A 17,471-nucleotide genomic window follows, 5' to 3' on the forward strand; every position below is an offset into this window, starting at 1 on the left:
AGTGACGTATGCATGCAGCTGCTTCTGTCATGGTAAAGTGTAGTTTAAGGCTCCACTTCTTGGCTCTGGATAGCAATGTTTTCATTGACCTCAAAACAAAAGCACAAGAGCCAGAGACATTACTGGAAGCCCCTCCCCCCAGCCCTCCGTGGTGGTCATGTCAGTAGGAATGGCTTTGTCTGAACTTTGCAGGGTCATACGGCTGGGCTGGCTCAGTCCCCTTGGCTGCTGTCCAGGCTGGAAAAGGTGGTGCCCAAGGGTGGACCGAGGGCTACTCTGGTGATCACCGAGGGAGGGCAGGGCTGTGTTCTGCAGACCAGCCTCACGTGGGATGTGGTGCCCTGAAGGGCACATTCTTCATATTTCTGTTTAGGGCATTCTTGGATTGAAAGAAAAGTTTAAAAGGCAGCTGAATGGTGCTGATTTTTGGTGTTTCTGTATGTATAACTCAAGCCAGGAAGCCCCATGGTCCTGACTTGGGCGTGGCCTGGCCTCTTACTGTGACCTGGGAAACACACAGGTGCTGCCCACATGGCTGTGTGGGGGCTGCCCCCGCTGACCCACCTTGGCCAATTCCTGTTAGTTTGGGGAGGTGGGCAGGGAGTGCTGCTCACCTCCTGATCCAGGCAGCCCGATCTGCAGCCCATGGAGAGAGCTGGGCAGGTGTGTTCACAGGAGCCCCAGCTTCCACCGGCATGGTGCCGATGCAGGCTCAGCCTCCACTGCTGTCAGAGGGGCTGGAGGCTGGGCTGGTGCCGCCATGAGATGGAACGCTCCGTGATGACATGTAGGAGCGTGTCCCCGAGGGATGGAATGAGCACTGATGAGTATACACAAGTAGTGAGCGGGGCTCTCCTGGAACTGCTTTGCTTTCTCATTAAACCATTCATTTGCAGCTCTGTGGAGCACACAGTGAAGTCCCATCTGTTGATTCTGTTGTTTAACTTGATCAGAGAGAGGCTCATAAAGTGCGGAGAGCCAGATCTTCATCCTGGAGTGCGAAGAACAGGCGGATGCCTGGGGAGCAGGTCCCGAGGGATCCCGGAGACACCCAGGGCAGGACGAGCGAGGCCCTGAACTCAGTGCTTGCTGGGAACCCACAGGCGAGACCAGGTGTCTCCCAGGTGCTGGGGAGACCTCAGTTCTGGGAGGGGCCTGAAGGTCTCCACACCCAGTTTCCAAATTAAGGACTGTGCCTCTTCCCAGGCCTTGAGGACAGGCAGACAGACAGATGCATGTCCTTGGGGGAGATGTCTCCTGACCTGCGTGGCTAGGGGGCTTCACCTTCTGAGACTTGGAAGCACATTCCATCATCTGGTAGAACTTTCAAGCTGTTTGCAGACCACTCAGGGCATGAGATACTCGTGACCCCATTTATCACAGCTCAGCTGAGAGGAACAAGAGACATTCAGATACAAACCAACCTCATCTTGTTTCAAAAACTCTTCCAGGGTCCCATGCTAGTCTGCTTCCTTGTTTCCCGGAAAAATCCCCTCCAAGCACCTGGCAGAGTCACCTATGTCACTGTCTTGTGCTAAACCTGCAATTCTAGCAAAGGTAAAGCTGGCAACCTCCCTGGGCAAAGGCTTGGGCCTCACATGGTGCCTCCTGCAGAGCGCTCAGCGGGGAGGCAGGGTCCTCAGGGGGCACAGGTGGGGCCTTGGCTGACGCCCCATGCGGAGGCTCCCCCAACTCCTGAGAAAGCCCTGGGAGTAAAGGGAGGAAGAGCCTGCATGACTGTCCCAGAATGTGGAGGCTGCTTCCGTCAAAATGGCAACATGCCAGAGTCTGTTTCTAGAGAAAAAATAAAGTGGAAACAGACTTGAAACTACAGCAGGGACTCGAGGGGCTGACGGTTCCTGTGTGCAGTGCGAATGTCATGCATGATCAAGAGGGAAAGAATCTGGATTGTGGATCTAGAACAGTCAGAGGTCAGAGGAGACATGGGGGGTATTGATCCAGGGTCGCGTGCCGAGAGCCTCCCCTTCAGTCTCCCTCTGTGTCCTTAGCTGACGTCTGCCCGGAGCCTGCTGCTCTGTGCCGGATTCGGAAGTGGGTGTTGGCTGCCTCTGTGAGGGGCTGTCCCGATGGGGGTCCCAGCACACATGCTGCCCTCTGGCATGTGCTGGGCGTGTTAACACCCGTAAAAGGGGAGACAGTGTGGTGGCCAAGGGGACTTACCACTGCCGATAGGCGTGCTGCCCTTTGGGACATCCCAATGGCCCTGTGCTGGGAGGAGCAGTGCAGGGCACACACAGTTCTCATTATAGAGGCAACTTGTTTTGATGTCACCTTTAGATTACTGAAGTCACAATACAGACATTTTGCTTGTTCACGTTTATGTACATGTGTCAGTTTTTCTTCCATTCTTTTCTGGCACACGGAGTGTACAGAGTGGCAGAGCTCAGTAGTGAGCTTGTGAGCAATGCCTTTATCCGCTGTGACAGGTGGCCGAAAAGCCATCATCAGACACAAGCTTTGCTTTGTGTCTGTGTGGGCATGCGTGTGCCTGTGTGTGTAGTGTACGTGTGTGTCTCTTCATATGTGTGTGCTTGTGTGTGCATGTGTCTGTGTGTGTGCATGTGTCTCTATGTGTGTACACCTGTCTGTGTGTGTCCATGTGTCTCTGTGTGTACATATGTCTGTGTGTGCATGTGTCTCTGTGTGTACATTTATCTGTGTGTTCATGTGTCTCTGTGTGTGTGCCCATGTCTGTGTGTGTCCGTGTGTCTTGGTGTATGTTCACACATCTCTATGTGTATACACATGTCTCGATGTGTATGCACTTGTCTCTGTGTGTGCGCACATGTTTTGGTGTGTGTACACGTATCTCTTTGTGTGTGCCTATCTCTGTGTGTGTACACATGTCTGTGTGTGCATGCTTCTCTATGTGTGTGCATGGGTATCTGTGTGTGCAGCATTGCCCTCTTGGATGGGCACCAGAGCCCCTGATCCAGCTCAAGCACCCAGAGTAACAGCAGTCTTCAGCCCAGCTGTGACTTTCGTGACAACCCATTTGGAGGAACACCTACTGCTGGGTGCTTGCTCTAGCACCCGGAGGGCTTGGCAGAGTGGCACACTGAAACTCTCTGTCTGTTGGCAGCTGTAATTCCCGCACTGCCTTGAAAGGTGGGCGTTGCTTAAATAACTCAGCCTGGTACTGTGAAATGGATTTATGCTTTGAAAAAAGGTTTCAGGAAAATGTTTTAAATGATGGTTACAAGTTCACATGAATCTCTACTGCCTTCCTCCCTGCTTCCTATCTGTACCTCTGTCTCAATCCCTGTCTTCGTTTCTGTCTCTGTCCCAGCCTCCACCTTCTCCTCCTCCTCCATTTAGTCATCTCTTCTTTTCTTGGTCCAAGGTTGGGGTAAAGTCCTACTTCGCTCACTATGTACCTGACACAAGAGTGCTTGGAATTTTTATTTCATTTCTTATACAAATTGTCTGGTTTAATATGTCTCTTTTGCTTTTAACATCCCTGCTTTTGGATAAAGATGAGAACTTTGAGCGTAATTTGTGAATTGCATGGAACTCCCCATCAGCTCATTCATTTACTCATTCAACACACCTGTATTGAGGTCAGCGGTGGGCAGGGAGCTGGCTCTGTGGCTCCCTCCCTGGGCACAGCTGGGGCTCAGGTGTCAGTTTCCTCTGGACCGAGCGGGACAAGCCTGCCCCTGGGGTGGGCTGCAGTGCCCTGGTGACTTGGGAGTAGCTCTCTTGGAGGGACAGCGCATTGAAGCTAGTTTTCCCCACAGGCCCTGACATGCCTCCCTACAGGCAGGCCTCCGTGCAGGCATGCTGCCCCAGGTGAGGCAGGCACTAGGCTCTCCTCGCTGCCTTCCGCTGACAACCAGGGTGCTGGTGTCGTCATCCCCACTCCTGTTACCCTCAGATCCCAAAGCTCACTCTGCCGGGTGCAGCACTTCCTGCATCTCCCACCTGGAGTTGGCCTCTCTGTCGGAAGCCTGCCTTCATCAGAGAAGCAGAGTGCCCCAGGCCCTGGATCACGCTGGTGAAAATGTCCCACCACCTCCCCAGGCCATTCTGTCTAGTGGTGGCACCAGATTCTCTCTTGCTGGTCAAACAGAACCCATAGAGAAAATCTGGACTCTGGCTGGGTATGGAGGACAGAGACCAATGACAGGGGTGGGGTCCTATTAGAGGGGTGGGTTCAGGTTGCAGGGGTGGAGTTCCATTAGAGGGGTGGGTTTAGGTTGCAGAGATGGGGTCCTATTAGAGGGGTGGGTTCAGGTTCCAGGATGGATTCAGGTTGCAGGGGTGGAGTCCCATGATGAGGCAAATTCTCATTGTAGGGCTGAGTCCTGTTAAAAGGTGGAGTTGCGTCTCAGTACTGAGACCTCTTCTTGTGGAGGAAGCCACGCTCTGGTTCTCTGGTCTGAGCATTTTACAACCCTTTGTTCTTGCAAAGGGAAGTTCAGGATGTTAAAAATGGATGGAAAATTAATTCTCTGCAGCTTGTCAACTCTGTGAAATCACTACCTATGAAAAATTTAGGAGGACTCAGAAATGATTTGCTGTTTGTATGAAAATTATCTCCGTTTATAGTGGAGTTCAGTGAGGTGCTCTGGGATCTCAGGAGCCAGCCTTTGCTGGGGAACAGGCGGGTGAGAGGGAGAGGCAGGTGGAGCTGCAGCCGTGGGCCCTGCTCATAGCCCAGCCCCCACCGGGGGACCTCTGGAGCCCTGGCTGACCTGAGTCATCTCCAACTGCACAGCAACCCAGCCAGCTGGCATCCTCCTGGCCTACTGAGCAGGACCCGGGAAGACCTGCACCAGCTTCAAGGAGGCTCCCAGGGAAATGGCCCCACTGTGGGGTTTCAGCATGTGCGGCTGGGCTTCATGCTGGGCTCGTCCTGTGTGCCGGGCTGTGGTGCTCTGTCAGAGGTGCCCCCGCCCTCCTGCCCCAGTGCTGGCAGCCCCCAGTGCTGTCCTCCTGAGGTGGCAGCAGGCATCTGACTGTGGCCTTATATTCTGGGCAGGTGAGCAGGTCTGTGCAGCACACACTAAGGGGGATCGAGGCCACCACCTATACATCCCCTGGTGAGATGTGGGGATGGACCAGAGAACCCTGGCTCTTCCGGAAACCTAGGGAGTACCTGCCACTCTGACCCCAGCCCCTCCTGTGGCAGTCAAAAGCCCTGTTGGGGGAGGGGCTTCTTGAGGGGTTTGCTCCACTACCCCCTCCCTCCTTCCCAGTCCTGAGCTACCAGGGGGAGCGACAGGTAGCTGCACAGTCTCCCCTTTCACCAGCTCCTCACCAGTGGGATTTGGCTTTCCTGACATCATCTGGAGGACACTGTGCCAGGTTCTGTCTAGAGGGGCAGGCCCTGGAGAAGGGGTTTTAAAAAGACACCTCCAGGCCGTGCCTCTGTGCTCCCAGCTGCCACCAACGTTCCCTGCATGACATGGCACCCCTTCCATTCAAGTGCCCCTCCGGCCCCTGGACTTCTCTTGTTTTTAACCCCTGAAATCTGTATCTCTCCTCCTTCCGCCTTCCTCCGGGGCTGGCAGCTCTTGTGAATCTGGCACTCAGCATGAAGACCGAACGCAGGCACCTTCTCAGGGACAGGGTTCCCTTAGATGCTTTGATTCTCATTGAAGAGGCCGACTCGGAAAATCAATGCCGTCACCACGCCTCATGTAGGACCATATACAACGGGCCCTGAGCGTGTCATTTTTATTATCTTCAGCATAAATTGTATTTTCCCCTTATTTTATTATCAAATTCTTCAAAGGAGCTCAGTACCAGTTAAATAGATAATTTCTACCCTCCCTACTGGGTTACTTTATAATCTAGAAAATGCTCACCTAATCTGCTTTTCTCAGTTGTAAAAAGAGATCATTGTGCCTACTTTATCTCAGCGTCTTGGAAATTATTTTAGAAAGGTGCTTCTAGGGAGGCAGTAGGCAAGATTAAAATATCATTCAGGCGGGCGCAGGGGCTCACGTCTGTAATCCCAGCACTTTGGGAGGCTGAGGTGGGCAGATCACCTGAGGTCAGGCATTCGAGACCAGCCTGGCCAACATGGTGAAACCCCATCTCTACTAAAAATACAAAAACTAGCCGGTTGTGGTGACACATGCCTGTAATCTCAGCTACTTGGGAGGCTGAAGCAGGAGAATCACTTGAAGGTTGCAGTGAACCCACTCCAGCCTGGATGACAGAGTGACACCCCTTCTCTAAATAAAAAATAAATAAATAAATCAATTCCTGATGCTTCATTCAATGTAAGAAGCATTTGCTGGTCTTCAGGTGTGTGATGACTACACGACATGCCATCGACTGGACCTGCGTCCTGGTGCCACCTTTGAGTTGAGGCCTGACCCCAGGTGATGATGATACCTTTGAGTCTTCACCTTCCGGGCAGTTGAGGAGAACAGGTGCTTCGGGCCTGGATTAATGACTTAAAAGCTCAATATGGAAAAGCTTCCAGGACCCTGACCCTAGGTCAGGCACAAGCAAACCCAGCTCCCCCTTCTTTCAGGGAAACATGGCGAATTGATTGCTGAGCTCCAAGAGTTTCTGAAGCTAAGTCTTGCCCAGGAGATAGGACACAGTTTTTCTTTCCACAGTTTTCTTTCTTTTTTTTTGTTTTTGTTTGTTTGTTTGTTTGTTTTTGTTTGAGATGGAGTCTTGCTCTGTCGCCCAGGCTGGAATGCAGTGGTGATCTCAGCTCACTGTCACCTTCGCCTCCCAGGTTCAAGCAATTCTCTGCTTCAGCCTCCTGAGTAGTTGGGATTACAGGTGCTTGCCACCACGCCCAGCTAATTTTTGTATTTTTATTAGAGACAGGGTTTCACCATCTTGGCCAGGCTGGTCTTGAACTCTTGACCTTGTGATCCATCCACCTCAGGCTTCCAAAGTGCTGGGACTACAGGTGTGAGCCACAGTGTCCGGCCTCCACACTTTTCTTAAAGAGATATTTCGTTGCCCCATTTGATTTCAAGGGGCTGGTGTTGAATACTTTTCTGCTGGACGCCCTCACCAATCCCTGCAGCCCTTAGAGAAAGGAGTGTCTAATTGCTCACAGTGCATCCTCTCACTTCTTCCCCACCAGCAAGGAGCGTTGTGCTGGATTGTGTAAGAGCAGTAAATACATGCTTGTCAGCTGACTGACGTGGGTGTTTTTAGCACAGCCTTTTTTGCTTCCTTCCAGACTTCCATGCGACCTTCTCAGTTCTCTTTGTCTCTCATCACTGCCAGGAGGGAAATTACATTGAAGGCCACTGGGGAGCACTTCACATCTCAGAGTTGGGTTTGATCAATAGAGGCATTGCACAGAAAGGTATTACCGCCATGCCTCTCTTGGAGGGTGGAAATGTATGGCATGCTCCCCGAAGTACTTCAGCGCCCATAGTCTTACAACTTGTTGATTTTCCTCCATAAACTAGTTCTCCCTGCCACTCAAGGGAGGATTTTATGACAACATCATCAGAGTTTGTGGAGAGGCCCAAAGCAAAGAGTACTTAAGCATCTCAGAGTGGACCCCGGAAGTGGCCCCCGGAGAGCCGTAGAATAAGCACTTCCACGGTGGAATGGCTGAGACGCAGACCCAGTTATGTGTGTGAGCCCCTGGTGCCACCCACGCACCTCCAAGGTACCTGCAAAATCAATGACTGTTAAAGAGTGCTGGTTATTAAGAAAAGTATTTAGGGCAAGGCACACACATTTGTCACAGGTATTCTGGGGGTATGTGTCTATGATTAGGGGCTTTAAAATGATCATCAACAATATATTCTCCAAGAAGCACTCACGAGGAGCAGTGTAAATCCGTTTATCTCAAAAGCCAGACTTTAAGATCTGATTTTTACAAAGATCAACTCTTTTCAATATGAAAAATACCTTAATATGTTTTATCAAGGTAATGGGGAATAAACTAGGCAACGCTGTCCCTATTTGAGAACAGTATTACGGGCTTACACCCTCCTTGCGGGCTGCGTTTTCTTAACACAGTTTTTCACAATGCATATTTATTTACCTGCTCATAGAAGATACAGACAAACATTTCAGCTACTGTGATTGCTGTGTGTTTTATAGGCACCTGCCATGTTGAAAACATAGAGTGTATGGCATAAAATTAACACACAAGCTCAGCTTTCCATGCACGACCCCTCCAGATTTCCTCCCTGGGACTTGCTCTTTGCTGTACTTTAGATAAAATTTAAAACAATTCATTTATGGCACATTCTTAGGTAGTAAAAAGCCATCCACTCATATCCAGTCAAAAAATAGGTCTCAGAGCAGTAGTGAGATATGTGGGGTGCAGTAGTGAGATATGTGGGGTGCAGTAGTGACATATGTGGGGTGTAGTAGTGAGATATGTGGAGAGCAGTAGTGAGATATGTGGGGTGCAGTAGTGAGATATGTGGGGTGCAGTAGTGAGATACGTGGGGTGCAGTAGTGAGATACGTGGAGAGCAGTAGTGAGATACGTGGGGTGCAGTAGTGAGATACGTGGAGAGCAGTAGTGAGATACGTGGGGTGCAGTAGTGAGATACGTGGAGAGCAGTAGTGAGATACGTGGGGTGCAGTAGTGAGATACGTGGAGAGCAGTAGTGAGATACGTGGAGAGCAGTAGTGAGATACGTGGGGTGCAGTAGTGAGATATGTGGGGTGCAGTAGTGAGATATGTGGGGTGCAGTAGTGAGATATGTGGGGTGCAGTAGTGACATATGTGGGGTGCAGTAGTGACATATGTGGGGTGCAGTAGTGACATATGTGGGGTGCAATAGTGAGATATGTGGAGTGTGGGGTCATCCAATCACCAGGTTTAACTTCCCTCTTCCCGTCACTTGGGCCTGCTTTGTGTTGGGTCTGTGAGGGCAGGGGAAGGGTGGGCTCAGCTTCCTTTGTGTGCCCCCTTGTCCCTCAATCAGGGGGCTGCTTCTGGTGGCTGCAGGACGGAGGCAGAAGGACAGAGCCCCGGGTTTTTGACGAGAGTTCCCTAGGGCGTGGCTGTGTCCCCATCTACTAGCCCCTTTCTGTGGTGTAGAGGTAGTGACCCGCTAATCCCCTCTTGTAGATGAGGAGGCGGAGATGGAGTGGGGCAGGATGGCCCTGCAGGATCAGGACAGAGATCCAGTGTCCGGGCTGCTTGGTGACCACTGCACCTCGACAAGGAATGGCCTCTGGGAGTGATTCTTACAGAGTTCCGGAAATCTTAGTGCAATTCAGGGACCCTGCTTCTCTTCCTGAGTGACAGTAAAATATTTCCACTGCCCTGAAATCTTTTCTTGACTCGGGCTTGGTTACCCGGTTCAGTGAAAAGCCGATAGTCCCTTTCCCAAGGCCATCCTTGAAATAGACCCACGCACAGAGCTGCCAGGCCGGAGGGCGTCTCTTGGGGTGGTCATGGCTGTATGGGAGCCCTGTGGTCAGCCTTGGCAGGCCTCTTGTGAGGGAGAAGTGTGCCGTGTAGACTCTGTGTGGACACCCTCATAGAGTGGCAGTGATGGAGGAGGCCGGTGCCCTCAGGGATCCCTGCTCAGCCTGTTTGCCAGCAGCCTGCACTAAGGGCAGAACAGCCACCCAGCCCTGGGGAGAGCCTGCAGGCCAGGGCCCGGTGCAGAGTGACAGTGGTAGACAGGCTGGGCCTTCTTCCACCGGCTCACTGGATGGAGGGGAGCCGGGGGTAGAATGCTGTGCTTCTGCCTCGTCCGGACTCAGCACCTCCGGGGATGGGGCCTCTGGGCCACATCTAGACTGCCTCAGTGTTGCTGCCCCACATCTGAAATAAATCTGCTAACTGACCCAACCCTAACTAATAAGGGGCTTCCTCCCAAGGGCTCTGGGGAGGGATGCCTTGCAGACCACCTGGCTCTACAGCTGCAAGGCAGATGGGTGCCAATGCCCACGGACGGCGTGACTGCCGGCCCCATGCGGAGCTATGCAGTTCTCCTTCCAGGAGCTGCAGAGGGGCCCCAGTTTGCAGGGGTCAAGGAGGAAAGGCTAGAAGGTGGGGTGTGCCAGTGGGACCCCCAGTCTTACCTTTCACTTCCTTCAAGCACAGACATGTGACTTGAAGGGGCCACGGGACATCCTTTCTATGTGTGTGTGCATATACGCTCCTGTGTGTTGTGTGCGCACACGCATAAAGTGATTTACATGAATTCCCGACCCTCCCTTCTGCCAAGAAGGAACATACCCGGCCTCCCTGACTGCACTGTCTAGTCTGGAGCTCTGGATCAAGCTAAACAAATCTCTGCTTCCCAAGGGCCCTGCCCTGCACACGCATGAGACCCGGCCAGGGCTTTCCTTTGAGAACTTATCTATTGTTTTAGGTTGGTGTGTGGTTAGATGGTTTGGGTCCTTCTTTTTATTCTTGGTATTAAACAGTGCTCAACCTTGCTTTCCTGTTTTACCCTGAATCTACTTGCAAAATTTTGAGACTTAGATAGACACTTTTGGATAAGACAAAAATGGAACAGTTGTTGGGAATTTGCAGAATCCCTTCCTCCCCTGAAACAAGTACTTTTCAAAGTGCTGTGGATCTGGCCCCCTGGAAAAGCCAGGGCCCACCATGGTGGCCAGTAAGCCATGGTCACTCGTGGTGTGGTCTGCACAGAGCCCCTCCTGTCCCCTTGGCAGGGCCAGGACCAAGGGCAGCCCATCATGGCCACCAGCTGGCAGAGCCTCAGCAAGGCTGGTTCTTCTGTCCTACACTGGCCCTTTGTCCTTCTTGGGAAGGGCCTGTGTCCTATTCATCCGTGACTCAAGTGCCCCAGTTCACAGGGGGCAGGTTGACATCACTGGAGGAGGCTGCTGACTTCCCAGAGCACTGGGGGCCCCAGAATGTGAGAGAGCAGCCCCGAGACACTCACACGCCTGGGCACAGCACCCCCATCCTGGGCCCACTGGGCTGGGAGTGGTGAGAGCTGTCATGGCCTCACCCTGGTGATTGTCACCAGGTGGACAACAGCCAAGTCTTGGGCCACCCCGTTTTGGACTTGTTTCCTGCTTGTCCTTCTCCAAGAGGCTGAGTCCAGGACGGAGTGGACACTGCCTGAGTCCAGGACGGAGTGAACACTGCCTGAGTCCGGGACGGAGTGGACACTGCCTGAGTCCGGGACGGAGGGGACACTGCCTGAGTCCGGGACGGAGTGGACACTGCCTGAGTCCGGGACGGAGTGCACACTGCCTGAGTCCGGGACGGAGGGGACACTGCCTGAGTCCGGGACGGAGGGGACACTGCCTGAGTCCGGGACGGAGGGGACACTGCCTGAGTCCGGGACGGAGGGGACACTGCCTGAGTCCGGGACGGAGGGGACACTGCCTGAGTCCGGGACGGAGGGGACACTGCCTGAGTCCGGGACGGAGGGGACACTGCCTGAGTCCGGGACGGAGGGGACACTGCCTGAGTCCGGGATGGAGGGGACACTGCCTGAGTCCGGGACAGAGGGGACACTGCGGGGACACACAGGCACAGGAGAGGATGCCAGGAGGTTGGGCCAGGGAGTCCAGGGGTGCATGTGTGTGCCCAGGCCTCTGGCCCCTGCAAACCCATCGTCAGGTGCATCCTCACTTTGGGATGAGAACTTTGTCACTAGACTTCAACCCAAGGACAGGGCAATGTCACTTTCCGGTGGAATGCACAGGGTCTACCGATCAATTCGAATCTTCAGGGCCACATTTGGTCTTTGATTGCTTAGGTTTTCCAAACTACTGTGACAAATGAAATGTTAACGACAGCTTCTTTGGCCCAACAGATACAAGGACAGAGCGGGGCCGAGTGGCCCGCCCACCTGCCCTGATGCTGCGGGCCCAGAAGAAGAGCCGGGCTGGGGACAAAGAAGACAAGGTCAGTTTCGGGGCTCATGTGTGTGTTAAAGACACAAAACCCTGGGTGTGGAGATCCAGGGCCAGGACACCCTCATGCTTGTTTGCTATACGGTGTTTGTGAAATGACTGACATCTGCTGTGTGAAGCAACAGGACCTGGCGCTGAAGGGGCCAGGTGAGGCCTGGAGAGCAGGGATGCAGCCCTTGCTGGTCCTGCCAGATCTGGGTCTAGAGCTCCCTGGGGGACCCTGTTGGGAAAGGCTTTGGCTTCCATTTGAACTTTGTCCATTTTCAGAAGGAAGAGAAGACACACAAGTTAGTCAAACTCAGACAGCACTTAGGCAAGAGGAAAGAAAAGCCAACGCTCTCATCCTAATTTCAGGTCTTTCTCTTCACTGGTTTGCCAAATGGCATTTTAAAGACTGACCAGGACAGTGCATTTGAAGCATTTCATGTTTTTAATAGTACAGTCCTTCCTCTCAATAACCCAAGGGAGTCACTTTTATTACTGCATTTCAAAATCACAAATCACACTTAATTTGCTCTCATCTGTCAAATACACTGAAGATGCTGGTGGGACTCAGTTACTTGTCAACGTTCTCTCTTACTTCACCTTTCCAAGGTATTTCTCTGCCTGAAGTCACACTGCGAGCTTTCTGTTCTCCCTGGTTTTGCTTCCGTGTCTCCTCTGAATTCTTGCAGGATGTAGTCGCCCTGTTGTTCACGTCTCCTCCTCAGTCATCGGTGCGGGTGTTCAGTGGTGAAAATTGATCACACATGTTAGTGCAAATTAAACTTTTGCCCTCTGAGGTATGATTTTTCCGATTTTTCCAGATTAACATCCAGGCCAGAATTACATGTTAATTACACAGATAGCCTTTCTAGTGCCTTAAATAACTCCTTTCTCCATCGCGCAGTTCTTCGAGTCTAATTCACTTTTATGATTCAGCGTGGGACAAGAGTTTTATACCATGATTAGCTGTTTTTATCGCCAACAGGAAATCATAACCAGCATGCATCTCATGGAGAAGACCTCGGTAATTAGCAGTAGAGAACCCCAGCCTTGCCAAATTTAAACGTTAGTCCCCATCACAAATTACACCCTACTCTATTTGCTTGAATAATTAGCTGAGGTAATCTACCACTCACAGACTTCTTGGTGAGTTTCTGTTGTTCAATTAACTTCATAATGAAGTCCCCCCTAGTTTTTCTAATTGGATTGGTAATATAAGCTCTAGTCTTAATATATATTTTTTGAGAAAAGTGTTTCTGAATGCTCCGTTATGGCAATTAGTTATCCTGACCTTATTTTCTCACAAGAAACAAAGGTTTTTCGTGCTACTAGAAAATCTATAAAAATTTTATTCGTAAACTTACAAACTTAAGGATAATGTTATAATATACATTACAAATCATGTGTAAAATACCAAAATGCCAGGATGAACGTACATGAAACAGACCACTCCTTTCTTCCTGTAGTCCCTTGCATGATGTTCGAGAAGATGCCCTTCCCAGGTTCACCCTCACGCTGGAGACCGTGCAAGATGCTTCTGGCTGAGCGCTTTCATCTCCGTGTTTCTTGTCCTCCCTTCTGGGCTGGCATCTCTCAACATGGGCCACTCACTCTGGATAACTCGGTCACCAAGACACAACTTCACTCTGTTTTCCATGGTTCTACCAAACTGTCACATTAGAGAGACTTACTCGTTTGGGCTTTATCTCACCATTGTCTCTTATAGACCCTCGAGATTCTTTTAATTTTTGTTCTAATCTTATGTTTCTGTGCCTCCGTAATTTAGCACTTTCCTTCCTAAGCACTCTGTTTGAAAGCAGCTGACATAGTGCAGATGGGCCCTGGCCCAGCGCAGCCCTCAGGGACCCACATGTGCTGGGCTTTGCCACAGCATCCCCAGCCTCCTAAGCATGGCTGATGTTGCACTGGGAGCTCCCCAGGAGGACTTTGGAGCATTGACTTCATTTAGTTTTGGTTGGTCGAATGGTTAATCATCTTCCCACCTCCACTACCTCATAAAGTGCCAATATCAACAACGGTAGAAACAGAGATGCTAAACTTTTAGGATGATTTGCCATTTTTTTGATGAACCGAGTATTCTAATTACACCTGACATTCTCAGCTCAGAACCAGATTGCTGCTTTGAATAAGGCGTTGGTATCTTTTAATCCCACCTGATTTTCCCAGAGAGAGGACATAATCTATCAGAGCATTCGAAGTTTGAGATTAAAACCATGGAAACAGCTGGAAGAGGAAAAAAGGAAAAAGTTTCTCACATGAGAATTTATTATACTTCATGTGAATTCATTTCTTTCTTACAGCCTTCGAAGATTGTGCTGATACCTCCTTATTTTTTTTTTTATTTCTCTTTGTGATATATGGTTCTACCGGCAAGAATTTGGTTCTTTCTGCCCAGTAAGATCTGCTGTCTGTCATACATCAATATGGCTAAAGGAATTCATCTGAATTGTGGGCCTCTGTTTATGTTAGAGTTATGATGGACCGTATTTTTAAATCTCAAGCAACTTTTATTTTTCTCCAAATTTTATTCCTAGTGAATACTGATCAAGTGTCCCAACCATAGCTTATTTTTCTCTCTTTTTAATTTTAGGACATAAATCTTCATTTTATTCTAGGTGATAAATTTTCTTTCTTTCTTTTTTTTTTTTTTTTTTTTTTTTTTGAGACAGAGTCTCACTCTGTCATCCAGGCTGGAGTGCAGTAGTGGCACGATCTCGGCTCACTGCAACCTCCGCCTCCCAGGTTCAAGCGATTCTCCTGCCTCAGTCTTCCGAGTACCTGGGACTACAGGTGCGCACACCACACCCAGCTAATTTTTGTATTTTTAGTAAAGACGGGGTTTCACCATGTTGGTCAGGATGATCTGGATCTCTTGATCTCATGATCTGCCCACCTCAGCCTCCCAAAGTGCTGGGATTACAGGCGTGAGCCACTGCGCCCGGCATTTCAAACATTCTTATTTCTTAATGGAAACGTGGACCAACCAAGCATTAGAATCAGAATCATCCCCAGGATGCAAAACAGCCCCCATGAGCCCTGCCCCCAGCTGGATGGTCAGGAAAGGCGGGAGCCTGGGAAGGAACCGCACTCCGTGTGGCAGAGTCATTATTGAGGAATATGGGTTTGTTGCTTCCTCCTGACTTAATGGGACCAGGATGTGGCAACCCCAGCTTTGAGGCTCTCTGCCACTAAATGCTGTTGTTTTCATGGCACAGTGACTCCCACTGCCGGGTCAGCTCATTTCTGGGGATGAAGCCAGTGAGATTTTCTGTCCCAAAGACATCAGACCTCAGATGCCCTCTCTTGGCTGCCTCTGACCATCTCTGCTTCTGGAAAAGCAGGCAGCTTAGACAGTTTGGGACAATGAGGGGTGCCTTTGTCCGGGTGATTCTACCCAGTCTGCTCTGCACTGATTCCGTGTTCCTGGCAGAACCTCCCAGCCCAGGCACTGCTGTGCTGAGGTCATTATCTCGGGGCTACTATAAGCAGCCTGCCTGCAGGAGATTTGTTTATTCCTCCCTTCCTTGCTTGTAATTGAAGATGAGTGTTTAAAATTAAAAGTCACTCTGCTGTCTCTTTCTGTTGAAAGGAACCTCCACCGATGCTGGGGGGAGGAGAGGACAGCACAGCCAGAGGCAACAGGCCAGTGGCCTCCACCCCAGTGCCCGGATCCCCCTGGTAAGACACCCCAAAGCCCAAGAGCCACTAGCAATGGCGTTGTCTGGTCCTGGCATTTGTCCGATGTCACCAAAGAGACACTGCATGTTTCTCAGGCATCCTGTGCCTTAAAAAAATGAACTTGCAGCTCCTGGCAGGTATAATTCTGCACTGTGGTCACATTCTGCAGAAAGAAAAACATAGCATTTAAGTGGTGAACTATCCTGCTCTGATCTATTTGTGCATATGTATTAAAATGATAATGCTGTTGCATGTCTATCAGCGAAAGGCAGTGGCTGAAGAAAGTGTAGCATGCCTTACACTTCAAAAGATCTGTTTTCCCTCCACTCCAAGAAGAATCGTAACCGAATGGCTATTAATTAAAGACGTGGCTGTTCTCTCTGTCGCCCTGCGTGGCTGCCTGCTCTTGGAGTATGCCACGCTCCAGACACCCTCCACGAGGGAGCCACAGTCTTTGGTTTTTTAAAATGCCCTTTTATAATGGAGTCATTTGGAAGCAGAATAAAAGGTTATTACAGTAAAAATTAAGTTTAAAGCCTGAAGATGAGAGTGCAGTATACAGCTGGGAGGAACAGCTAATTTAAAGAACAGAAATAGCAACCACTTGTGTCAGCTCAATGTGCCAGCCAGGTACAGAAAACAGCCAGCTAAGGAGGGCAGGGCCCCTACCAGCCTTGCATAGTGAGTGAGCATGTCCCTGATGACCGGGCCTGCTGTGCTGTCCCCTGACCCTCTGATTTTTAGGGTGAACTTGGTTCCAATCTGGACAAACTGGCACCCCTGCCTTGTATGCCATGGTCAGTGTCGGTGGCAGGCACCCAGCGCCTCCAGCCTTCCATTTGTAGCTAAAGCTCCTCTGCACCCTGGGAGTGCCTCGGGATAAGGCCTCCTTGTACTAATATTGTGCTGTTTTCTAACCACCCATTCTCCAACCCTTACAATTTAAGCCAATTCTGATGCTAATTAGTGGGAATTAGTGTCAAACCCCACAGGCTGGGGCTCAGTCCCTCAGGCTGCCCTGCTTTAGACATTGGCTGCAAATGGGGTCCCCCAGCTGCCCATACATCTGCCCAGCTGACCACAGATTTGGGGTTCCCATGACTTCCTCTCCACTTCAGTGGTGATTTGCTAGGACAGCTCGCAGAACTCAGGAAGCACTTTAGTTGGCATTACATTTGTCTTATCAAGGATACCATTCAGGAGCAGCCAGTGGAAGCAGTGCTCAGGGTAAGGTATGGACCTGACTGAGCTTCTGGGCCTCCCCCGAGCCACCCTCCCAGTGCTGCAGCGTTCACCAGCCTGGAAACGCTCGGAACCTCATTGTTTTAGGACTTTAGCAGAGATGTAACTACACAGGCATGACTGATGAAATCATTGGCCAAGTGAGAAGACTCAGAGGGTTGGGCAGGGCGGAAAGTGGCAACCGTTCGGTCGCGCGGTTGGTGTCTCTGGAGACCAGCACCCTCCCTGAAGCTGCTCAGGCGTCCTGAAATCATTTCCTTGTGCAGCCTCAGGCATCAGGGACTTGTCCTTGCTCAGGAAATTCGAAGAGTTTGGGAAGCTCTGTGTCAGGAATCATCTGGAACAAAGACCATATACATCCCTGTGCTGCTTAACGACAGGGCTATGTTCTGGAAACGCATCCTCGGGCAGTGGCATCTGACATCCTTTTGTGCACATCACAGGGTACTCTCACACGGGCCTGGTGGCATGGACTCCCGCAAGCCCAGGCTGCATGGCGTAGTCCGTGGCTCCCAGGCTGCAGACCGTGTGGTGCTGACTGCATGGAGGCAGTTGTGACACAGTGGTGGAGATGTGTGTGTCTAAACACACCCCAACGTAGAGAGGGTATGGTAAAATTCGGTATTATAATCGGACGGGACCACCATGGTATGCGTTGTCGGTTTGTGGCTGAAAGAAATGTCACTGTGCGGCACGTGACTGCACGTCCATTTG

At 50.8% G+C, this 17,471-nt stretch overlaps 1 protein-coding gene across 1 annotated transcript in view; it reads left to right on the plus strand.

Annotated features, from left to right (window-relative positions):
* Positions 1–17,471, plus strand: part of LOC105470826 (transcription elongation regulator 1 like) — a 232,771-nt gene that overhangs the window by 144,958 nt on the left and 70,342 nt on the right. The window contains exons 5-6 of the mRNA XM_011723087.2: positions 11,732–11,823; positions 15,427–15,515. Coding sequence (XP_011721389.1) covers positions 11,732–11,823; positions 15,427–15,515 — 181 coding nt within the window. The remainder of the gene's footprint in view (positions 1–11,731; positions 11,824–15,426; positions 15,516–17,471) is intronic.

The sequence above is a fragment of the Macaca nemestrina genome, chromosome 9 (genome assembly GCF_043159975.1).
Source record: "Macaca nemestrina isolate mMacNem1 chromosome 9, mMacNem.hap1, whole genome shotgun sequence".
In the NCBI taxonomy this organism is placed as follows: domain Eukaryota; kingdom Metazoa; phylum Chordata; class Mammalia; order Primates; family Cercopithecidae; genus Macaca; species Macaca nemestrina.